The sequence below is a fragment of the Sander vitreus genome, chromosome 19, assembly GCF_031162955.1.
Source record: "Sander vitreus isolate 19-12246 chromosome 19, sanVit1, whole genome shotgun sequence".
Lineage (NCBI taxonomy): Eukaryota > Metazoa > Chordata > Actinopteri > Perciformes > Percidae > Sander > Sander vitreus.
Genome location: NC_135873.1, coordinates 10,456,203 through 10,467,576, shown reverse-complemented (window position 1 = coordinate 10,467,576; position 11,374 = coordinate 10,456,203). Strand labels below are relative to the sequence as shown.

The window sequence follows — 11,374 nt, the reverse complement described above, 5'->3', positions numbered from 1 at the left end:
TTCACAAAATAAATACAACCAAATAGCACTATTTCACAAATTGCACTGCGTGTTTGTGCTCTCTGCTCTCTATTCCAAGCATGAAATAGTTGGTCTCCGGGCCATTTGTTGCTTGCTGTACCATCTCATGAAGCTTTTTGTATGATGTGTTGTCTTGAATAGTCACTCGCTCTGTATCCAGCGGAGGGGCGTTAGGAGGGGTTGGTGGGGAATTGTTCCCATGGTGACCACCAGTTACATAATAACAGTGGGTACTTACTGTATAGTAGCTGAAGCATTAGAGAATGAGAGATAAGGACACGGATGGAGATGATAAACATAAATTATTTCCCTACCAATTTAGATTTTTATAAACACTGTGTGGGATTCAAATGCTATTAAAAGGGTGGAGCCACAGTATGAACAATCATAAAGCACAACACACATAGCTTTAAAATATTTCATTTTGTGTATGGGGTTCCTGGTATAGTTTTCTTCATGCCAGGCATTGCAGTATGCCAATGAACTTACTGCTTTTAACATCCAATCTTTTCGTGTCCTGCAAACTCAACCTGCCTTCCTTTATTTGTCTCTTTTATTAAGTTAAGAATTAAATTAAATTCAGCAAGGTCAGTTAAAACATAGTGACTGGATTATAAAGTGAGTGCACCCTATTAGGCCTGGGTCCCTCCTATATAACATGATGGCATTTAAAACAAATAGTATCTGATTGGCCTCTAGGCCCTGAGGGGGCTATATTCCTGAATATATTTAGTGTTAGCTGTGCACAGCAAATCTGGAGCGCTGATGAGGACAACTGCAGTGGCAACAACTTTATTTTTGATGTTTAAGCTTTGTCAGTTTCCAAGAGTGATTTCAACCCTTAGGTGCTTTTCAATTCATGTATAGTTGCAAAGTTGCAAGATTGCAACAGATTATTGCTCTTTTTATAGGCGAGTTAGTCAAATGTTAAAGTTTACCTTTACTTTGCACATTCTCAAGCAGTCATGGTGACTATTGAAGAGGTGGCAGGCCAAGCAGGAGTCATATAGACCAGTGGTTCCCAACCTTTTGTCAGACGCTGTCAGATGAACTCAAGTACCCCTTCATCAACACTACTCATCACTTTCTAAAGTGTGTCTATTTGAATTAATTGAAAACTAGATGTCATGTTAGAATATATATATATATATATATATATATATATATATTTTTCTTTTTTTTTTTTCAAATGAACTAATGTTCAGGTTGGTTTGGTTAAGTTTATGTTCATGCTACCATACTACCACTTGGATCACTTTCACAATTGTATTAACATTTATCATTAACATAACATTTATCCTTAACTTGTAGCCAACTATTTTATCAATTTCTACATAACCTTTAGCTACACTAACTGTTTTAATTTCTCTGCTGGAGTGCTAATTTTTAATTCAAAAATGTAGAATTTCTCCCACACTCTTAATCAATTGCAGAAGTAGCCCCTGTGGTATATGAACTCCTGATCTGATATCAGTTATATAGATCCTCTAGCTTCTGTAACATCACTGGCAGGAAGATAGATAGCTAGATGGAGGGCAAAGTGAGTAGTAGTGGCAGCGCTCTAAATTTAGTCACCCCTCCGCTTGTGAACTAAATACCAATGACAACAGTCAAACTGACACACACCCACTCATTCGGTCACTCAGTCAGTCGGGTCGGATACAACCCCCTCTGCCCACCCTCCCCACGACAAGCCCCAGTGCCGTGGAACGCAAGCACCCACACGGGTCGCACTAAGTCTGAACCTCTCGCCTCTCACCTTTCTGACTTCCTACCCTGAGGAGACAGGCACAACTTGAGACTCCGCCCTGAGGGTCCTGAGGACAGGTAAGCCATCACTCGGGCCTCTCCACAGGTGTGCTGTCTAGTTCTAACATTACACTTCCACTTTGAATCAGGATTCTCACCACCACCTGCAGTTGCTCCCTCTTCATTTTCCAGTCAATCACTAAGCTTGCCTGTTCTATTCTCTTAAATTATTTTTATATACATGTTTTTGCAATAAAAGCTTTTGTCTTATTGCTTGGCATTTTTATGGAGGTTCAAGATTCGGAAGCTGATTTTATTGAAGCTAAAAGTAAACTTTGCAAACTTGCCTTTTAATCTACTTAGCTAAAACTGTGATTTGCATGGGAAATATACTTTAGCTATTGATAGGCTGCTTTGTTCAATCAAGAAACTTTGTGAAAAGCATTTTGGATTGGAATGAAACATATGTGTTGTGTTCACTGAGACCTTGGTGTAAACTTTCCGCTGTATTATTTCATTCACTGTCTCACGTGTTTTCTGTGACAGCACTATGGTCTCTATCTGTGTCCTTTCAGCCCACTTGGGTAATTTCAAACATATTGATTCCCAGGCCCCTGACACAGCTGGTTGCCATGTCTGAAGAGCGTGTGCTTGGCGTTTAACAGCCCAAGGTTATTTAAAGGGATGTGCTAACTTTGCCCTTTTCACTGCCCCAATCACTTCTACTTGCTTCGGTGGGTCTTTGTGCGTGGTGTGGATGCTCAATGCTGGCCAATCGATGGCCAACATGCAGCCGTGTTGTCTTGCTTTTGTGTCTTGTTTTACCTTGGAACAGGGGGTACTGATGTGCTTTGTTTCCTGTGACTTTTTGCCTCACCCCCGACTCTCCAGGGGCAGCCATGTCACAGTTCTCCACCATGACGACCAGGGAGAGGAAAATGCAGGCAGCAGCAATCTGTAGGGAGGTTCAAGCCCAGGAAGGTAGCAGTATCATCTCCTCTTCACTTCCCTGTTTTCTAATCCCTCTGACCTCTCAGTTTCTCTCTCTTTCTCTAGTTGCATCCTTTCTTTGCTACTGTTTCTATCTCACCTTCTCTTCTTATCCTCACATCCTGCTCCTTCCACCCCCCTACATTCTTTTTTTTTATCAACAATGATATAGACACGGATTTAACACCATAACTTAAAGTACACATTTCATTCGCAGACACATTAACTTTCTTGTAAAGACTGTCTCACCCTGCCAGACACAGACATGCAGTGGACACATTCACTTTATAGAAGGTATGAGCCCACCATTTGCCATCGCAGCAGTTGCCAACCCTCCCTTCTATGACCCTGACTATAAATAAGCAAATGAATACTTTTATGGGCCAAAGTAACTAATCCCTTTGTCGTTGTCCTTTGAACACGCTATTTCAGGGTGAGGGCAAATGTGTGGCTGGGTCTGAGGGCTACTGACAGCTGAAAGATATTCTGGCAAATTATGCGCCTACCACTTGTATATAGGCCTATGACATCTCTGTGATCAGCATGCAGTAGCTAGCATGTGGCGCTAACCACAAAACAAGCACTAGACATGAGTGGATTACGGGGGGAGATAATTGCTCATTCATCATATCGGCAGGAGTACCAAGTCAGCAATCCATGTAGAGGGCTTTTTGCAGCAGGCTTTTTTCTGTGTGAATATAATTTGTGTTCAATGAAGTTTGATATGTGGGAGTATAGGAAATAGAAAAATGAATTTGTCATTTCAGAAATCAGATCAATTTACAAGTATTTATTGTATACACAAGCTCTTTAGTCTTTTGTTTGTCTCTTTGTGTCCAGATACAGAGATGGATCTTGGGAAGAAAGTCAACGTGCCTAAGGACATCATGCTGGAGGAGCTGTCTCTTACCTCAAACCGGGGCTCTCGTCTCTTCAAAATGCGCCAGAGACGCTCAGAAAAATATACTTTTGAGAGCATCCAGAATGAAAACAACCAGCAGCTCAATGTAAGCAGAAACTGTGATGCAATAATCACATATGAATGAATACATACAACAACACATGCATGAGAAAAATTATCATTGCATTCTGTCTAAATTGTTTGTTACAGGAGTAGTTCAACTTTTTGGAAAATACATAGAAACCCTTTGTTGCCAAGAGTTACATGAGTAGATAAATAGCACGTAAAAGTATGTGCATTAACTATGGAGCTCTGAAGGAGGTTAGCTTAGCTTAGCATAAAGACTGGAAGCAGGGAAACGGCTACAATGGCTCTGTCAATTCTTAGCAAGAAGGCAAATAATTGTATTTTCCCTAAAAAAAGTTTTAAATACACATACATTCACAGTAGATTGATATGGATTATCAAAACACTTTATTAAAACACACTTTGATAAAGTGGATATTGTAACACGTCACACTGCCAGAGCATGTTAGCACAGTCAGCACTCAAAAAACATTCGCACAATACCTTACATCCTGACAAAGTATATGTGGAAAAGATGAAGCACTTAAAGTGTTTATTTGACTCGTGCTCTCCAGACATGGAGTGGCACAGAATAGTAGTTATAAAAGTCTTCCAGCGGTCATAAGTAGCTCTATTAATGTCCTTTTGTGTACTGATGGGCCGTCTGCCAAGTCCGCTTTTTCTTTTTCCCTATCAGTGCTTATCTTAGCCTGACCTGGTCAGAAATAAAACAATGTATGTATCAAAACTCTCATTAAAATTGAATTAAGATAAAGTAAGTTTATCTTTGTTATATATATATATATTTATATATATAATTACTTAGCAGTCCTAGTTATATCCTCTTTCATTTGTTTGTGTTGTGGCTTTGTATACTTTTCATTGCCCTCATGAAGTCCACAGATAAAATAATTATTATCCTCTAGGGAAGTTTTTTCGCCTCATCTTTGAAGTGAGGAGAACTCGCATATCTCTGGTTTGTTTATTGCTCGGGGCAACGGAGGGATTTTATTTCAAGTTGTCACCATTTCCTAAGGAAGTCCTGGAGTAAATCATCATAAATATCTTTCAGAGGGATGAAAGCTGGATGCTTGGGTTGCGGTACATTTCATCCCAGCCCACAAAACAATGTTTCTAATGTTAGGGAAAAGTGACACGCATACAGTTTCTCTGCTTCTTGTTGTTGGAAGATCGAGGTTTGTTAACTGCTTTGAGTCCACATGAAAAATGAAAAAAGTGGGGAATTTGGTTTGAATAAGAATCATTAAAACTACTATGCCACTTTACTGTGCATGCAACTCACATTTTTCATTTTAATTCAAGAATTCGAAATATGTCATAACAGATATTCAATCAGGAGAGACTCCGTTGCAGATATGCAAACATTTATTAATAAGATCTAACCAAGTAAGTACAAACATAATTCTTTGGAGATTAGGCTCCATTGTAAAGGGGTATCTATACAAATCTAATGTTTAGGAAAACCAAACACATCCCCCAATGGAATCTAGACACTGGTGGTGGTGAGAAAAATCCGAAGACGTAAAAACGAGCCGTCAGCCAGGAGAAGACCGAGAACACCGTCGAAAATGCCTGGAGGTAGAAGGGGAGGAGGCGGAGGAGAGAGAACAGATTTAAAACATGGTAGTATGCTGTGATTGGTTAGAACATAAGTGCCCGATTCTAATTGGTATACAGAACCGTAACACCCACTGCTCAGCTGATCAGTTAAAGAGAAGAGAGACAACGTAATAGAAGTCTCCCTGACAGAATTTACGCTGAGCTACATTAGCTGAATACTTTTGCCATCTTCCAAAAATGATCCATTGTGCCATGAGATAGGAAATTGTTGATAGAAAAATATAACTCTTCTGGAGCTCTTACCAAAAAAGAAATCAGTAAATGCATGTTTCATGTACAATTTCCAGCTCCATCTGCTGAGGAGAGGGTCAAAAGTATGATTATTTTGTCAGCTACTGTTCCAGGTCAAAAGTGAAATTTGAATCCCAACAAATGCAAATTTGTATTTACCTTTTCTTTTAAGCTTAACTCACCTCTTGGATCTTTCTTTTAGAACATAGTGGTTTCTCAGACTGAGAATGGGAGTGCCACGGACAGCCGCAGCGGCGAGAACAACGTGGATGTCGACCAATCGCCTACTGTGCCATCTGACACACCAGATAGAAGCATGGTGCCAAATCCAGACAGCATCGCCCCGGGTAGGTAACAATACAACCAAGAGTTCAGGGACCCAAAGCCATTGCAGCAGTGATGTACTGTAGCTGAGGTTGGATCGACAAACCAGTTGACCTTGGTTCCCCTCAGTGATCTTACTTAGTCTCTGTTTCTGCAGAATAATACAACTGCTTTCCATCTATTACATCATCACCCAGTCCTGAGCGGAGTATTTGATCTATTATGATTGTCCCTGTCATATGTTGCAAAGGTTTGGCTTCATTAACATGTTTGGTATAATTTTGCCATAAGGAACTTCCCCTTTGTTTTTTAACAATACTGAATGTAGTACAGCTCACGCGAGATGGAACTGCTTCTGGTGGATAAACTGTGTGCATGTGCTCTCCAGAAAGCACTGGATGTATGGAGTTTTGATAAGGATTCAGCTGTTTTTCATTGTATGTACTCAGGCAGGCTTTGATCTTAAAGGAAAGCATTTTCTTCTTGCCTGGAATCTTCTGGCCTCAGGCAGAATATGATTACATGTTTTTCATTCTCCCTCTCTCTGCCTGTCTCCTTTCTTTCTCTGTCTTTCTATCTTCATCCCACTCCCTTGTTTCATACTGTAGCTACTTCTTCACATTCCCATATTGCTCTCACTCTCCACCTCTTTTTCCCCCTTCTCGTTACAATCAGCTTTGACCATCTTTTTAAGGAAAGAAATGTTGATTTTTACCCACGGAAGTGTTTCCTGTTTGCCTCTCGTGCCACTGATACCATCAGTGGCACTCACATCCTCCCTCGTGTCTAAATTCTGCCCAGTTGACACAAAACCAATACTGATTTAGGGACGATTACGTCAGCACAGGGGTTGGGTTTTATTTCTGGAGCTCAGGACCAGACACCAACCTTCAGTGTCTCAATGAAGTCACTCCAGCTGTAGCAGAAATCAGGCCAGAGTGCAGTAGGTATCAAATGGTTAGGACTCTTGAAATAGCACACTCACCCACCAGTGTTCCATGCCCCTGTAATGCTAAATGTCTTTACCAGTGATAGTGATACACGGCGAACTTTAGATTATAAAAGAGCTTAAATAAGACAAGAATTGATAATATGCTGAAGATTTTGAAAGTATTAGCTAGAAATTGGTAACAACATTATATGATCATTTACCATAGGATGCATGGTGCCGTAGCTGTTAAAACCTTCTAAAAATGTACCCTTATGTCCATTTGAATTGTTCTGTGCCATTCTCAAGACAAAGCATAGACAAATATCAAATGTGTTTTTGATTATAGATGCATTTCTCAAAAATGATGCCACATTTGAATGTTTTGGAAAGTCTTTCCTTTCAGTGCTTTTTGGGATCCTTCTTTCATCTCCACACAGAGTGCATAGAGTGGGGTATGTGACAGTCCTATCCCACAAAAATATCAACTCAGCTCAACCACAAGAAAAATTTCCATGGCCTCAGGAAATCTTTTACACTATTTTTTGTAATAGATTCTCCCCGAAATCTGTAAACCTCTCCTTAGGTCTGTTTGGTCTCTCCTGCTTCCTCCTCAGGGCAAAACATAAACTCAGGAAGGGGGATTGTTCATTGTGAGCGGTTAGGACGTGACATGACGCCCTGTGTTATGTAATGCCTGAGCTTGCAAGCCCCCCCTGAGTGAAGTGCTCGGTTTGAAGGATAGTGCTTTGGATAGGCCTCTCCCATCAACACACATTGACTAGGCGGGAGAGGCATACATGCAGACATACAGACACAACACACACACACACACACACACACACACACACACACACACACACACACACACACACACACACACACACACACACACACACACACACCAGACAAACACATGCACACACAGAGAGGCTGCCCCTTGATTTGTTTTGCTGTGAACTTTAACAAGGAATAAAGGGCTGAAAGAAGACAAAACTGTTGAAGGTATTGCAATGTTGGGCACTCAAGCAGATATTAGGAAGTTACATATTTATAACAAAATATGTGTATATATATATTTTAATATTTTTTATATGATGTTGTAATGTTATTTATTTAAACAGTTCAAGTTAATATGACACAATACAATTTAAGCTGCACACATAAATATACTATTCTTATGGATTTTGTAAAATGTTTTTCTATTTTCTCTTTCGAAATGGAACTGTTCAATTTTCTTTCCTGACTCATCTGTCTTTCACTCTCTATCACACACACACACACACACACACACACACACACACACACACACACACACATTTCACGTAACACTAAGTACTTTAAAGCTAAGAAAAAGCAACCTCAAATGGCAGTAAGAGGTACATTTTTTAACTTTAGTACCAATAAATCATGACTGCATGCACTCCTAATCAAGTTTACTCATGACCAGCTGACCGTTCCTTGATCCAGGGGCAATTCTAGGATCTGACCTTTGGGGGGGCTCAGCCCCTAATGAAAAGTTGATAGCAGTTAAGCTAGGGGGGTCCGGGGGCATGCCCCCATAAGATTCATTTTTTTTTTTTTTTTTAACCCTTAAATCATGACTTCTTGTGAGTTTTGGGGAAATAAATAGACAGATTGAGACATGCAATTATGACAAACTATCAACAGATTCAAGGCATCTGCTGTGAAAAAAGATGGCAACTACAAAGCATGATTATTGCAGCCCACATAGCCAGGGGCGTTGGACTGGGGGGAAAAAGGGGGACTGAGTACCCAGGGCCCTCATGTGAGGAGGGCCTAAAAAGATGCTAGAATTAATAGCTGTGGATGCAGGGAGGGGCCCATAGAAAATGCCTTTCTACAGGGCCCAGAATGTTGAGCTACGCCCCTGCACATACAGTACCTTGAACTGGTAAAATAAGCCTTAATATATTTTTAGACAGGATTATTCATGTTTTTTTCTGCTGTTAATTTTCAACTTTTTCATTTACATCATTGATAGAAACTGATATGGTTATACAGCTAAATGATGAATAATCTCCAACATCTCTTTTTCTTAAGAGCCTAGTCCTCCATGAAATGCATATGTAAATATAATGTGAATGGAATATTTTAAGTGTTTTAAATGTTTTTGCCCATACAATATATGTCCACTTTCTCACCTGGTTCTTCCAGGTCCCTCTCTTTGTCCACTCTCTCTCCATCCTGCTCTCTCTCTCTATCCCCCTCCCTCACATACAAAACATTTTGTAATCAACTAGGAAATAATCAAATAAAAGAGAAAACAAAAAACACACCTAAAACATTAGTTCATTTGAAAAAATAAAATATATATATAAATATATATATGTATATATATATATATATGTATATGTCTTATAGGCTACCTAGCCATCTTCTCACCTTGTTCATCTTGCTCTCTGCCCTTCTCCCTCTCTATTCTCCTCACTCCTTTGTGCTGTCAACCAGAAGCCAAATGTAATCAAGTAATCAACAGAGAATGCATCGTATAGGCTACCAAAGGTTATACATTCACCTATTTATAACATATGTGAATATGGGGTTGCTGTTCAGTGCAGTGGGATAATGTCAAAGGCTTATCTTATACTTTCTCACCTGAACCTGGCTGTTTTCTTTAAAAAAAAAAAGTGTGGGGAAACAGACTGTGAGTCAGGGTTTGTTCTTCCAGTGTTTCAGTTCTGATATGAATGAGTCTGATGATCCGTCAGATCGAATTATTTATTTTTCATTGGCATTGACAGTTAAAAATAAGAAAGTGTCTGGTAGGGAGGTAGCGGTGCTCAAGCCGTTATGGCAGGCTATTAATAGCACACTTTAAAAACTTGTTATAGGCTAATCCAAAGCTACATTTGCCTACAGTTAGCAATTTTGTCTAACGTTGCGCAACAAAATTGCGCAACAATTTAAAAATACAAATAAATAGATGGAAAAGGAATGGAAAAAACTATGGAAAGCCCTATTTTAATCATCACTGTCTATGTTGTATACCCACCTAGGGTACGGAGGTCCTTTGAAAGACATCCCTCCAGAGAAGTTCAACCGTACAGCTGTACCAAAGTCCTACCACTCACCTTGGGAGCAGGCCATCATCAGTGACCCGGCCTTGGCTGACACACTCAACACCCATATGCCCGAGCCAGAGCCCCAACCTGACCTACCAGGGTACAAAAGTTTCAACAGGTAACAACCTTACAGGTTAAAAATGCCTATAAAATGCCCACTTTAAAGAAGCAGACACATGCAAACTGGACTATGAACATTTGTTATTTAAAGTGAGCTTATGTACAGTATCTTTTGGTAAACAGCAGCCACTGTGTTTTGGGAGGATGGTAAATTTTAGACAATGGTATACAGTAGCACAAGTAGAGGAGAATCATTAAGCCTTAAAACTGACTCAGTAATGTCGATTATATAGAGCAACCATATGCTACTGGTCATACCACACAACACACAAGTAAGGCTGTAGCAGCAAAACCTCTGAGTGTATTCGATTGAGCAAGGGTGTGTTTTATTGCCTATAAATTCAATTGAGATATTGTGTTATTCAAAACTAACATAGGCTGGCTTTAATTCATCATGGACACAAATGCTGACTGAGTGAGCAAACTACTGTCCATCTAACTCACAATGTACAAAAGTGTGCTTCTCACTCTAATTCAGTCTCTGTCTCTGATCAAAGTCTTTGCTTGGCTATAATTAGTTGCATCACTTCAAATGTCACTGCAGTCCCTCTCATTAGCACATGACGACCACTGTTAAAACACTGTCACCCTGTCACCTCCAGGGTGGCAACCCCGTTTGGTGGCTTCGGTAAGGCACCCAGACCTGCTTCCATCAAGTCCCTCCAGGTGGAACCCCTCCCTGACTACCCAGAGCTCCAGGGGGACGCGGCGGTCAACCGACCCTCCTTCAACAGATCTGCTCTGGGGTGGGTGTCGGTGGGCGATCCAGTCCCCTTCCCTGCTGTTTCCCTTGAGCCACTACTCATCCCTGAGTCAGAGGACCTTTGATCCCATAATGAGGTCACACAGAGATACTGTCTACTTAGTTGCTGCACCAGAGGTTATGGTGGGCGGGGTAACAGTTAGGTCAGAACAGAGTCAGGGTGAAAGAAAGTGTTAAGTTACCATGTATGCAGCATCCCTGTTTTTTTTTTAGGGATGTTTACCATTGCACTGCTCTCACAAATTAATTAATCATCCTGTACGGTAGGCAGAGACACTACTGGAAGAAATGGAATTTATTGTATATTAATGTGCATAAGAGTATTTTATCTCGCAGACACATGTTTTTGCTCAATAAAATGGTGTAGAATGCAACAAGTCCAACGTCATTTTTTTCTATTTCTATTTTAAATTTTTTCATGCTTGAAATTTGATTTCTGCCACTAAAAGGGTCTGAGATGCTTCTGGTTTTGGATATGGATACAAATCTGTAACATATTCTACAACATGCCCCCAGGTAATAATTTCACAGCGAGTAGGTATGCACTACACTGA

At 40.2% G+C, this 11,374-nt stretch overlaps 1 protein-coding gene across 2 annotated transcripts; it reads left to right on the top strand.

The window, feature by feature from the left end:
* The first annotated feature begins 2,084 nt into the window (after positions 1 to 2,084).
* Positions 2,085 to 11,183, top strand: myoz2a (myozenin 2a). 2 transcript variants are annotated; one of them, XM_078275970.1, is made up of 5 exons: positions 2,085 to 2,751; positions 3,601 to 3,767; positions 5,802 to 5,946; positions 9,872 to 10,055; positions 10,660 to 11,183. In XM_078275970.1, the coding sequence occupies exons 1-5, from the start codon at positions 2,670 to 2,672 to the stop codon at positions 10,883 to 10,885; spliced, it is 804 nt and encodes a 267-aa protein (XP_078132096.1). In that variant the 5' UTR covers positions 2,085 to 2,669; the 3' UTR covers positions 10,886 to 11,183. The 2 variants fall into 2 exon arrangements, with proteins under 2 accessions (XP_078132096.1, XP_078132095.1); XM_078275969.1 differs by lacking the exon at positions 2,085 to 2,751 and having other exon boundaries at positions 3,275 to 3,767.
* The last annotated feature ends 191 nt before the right edge of the window (positions 11,184 to 11,374 follow it).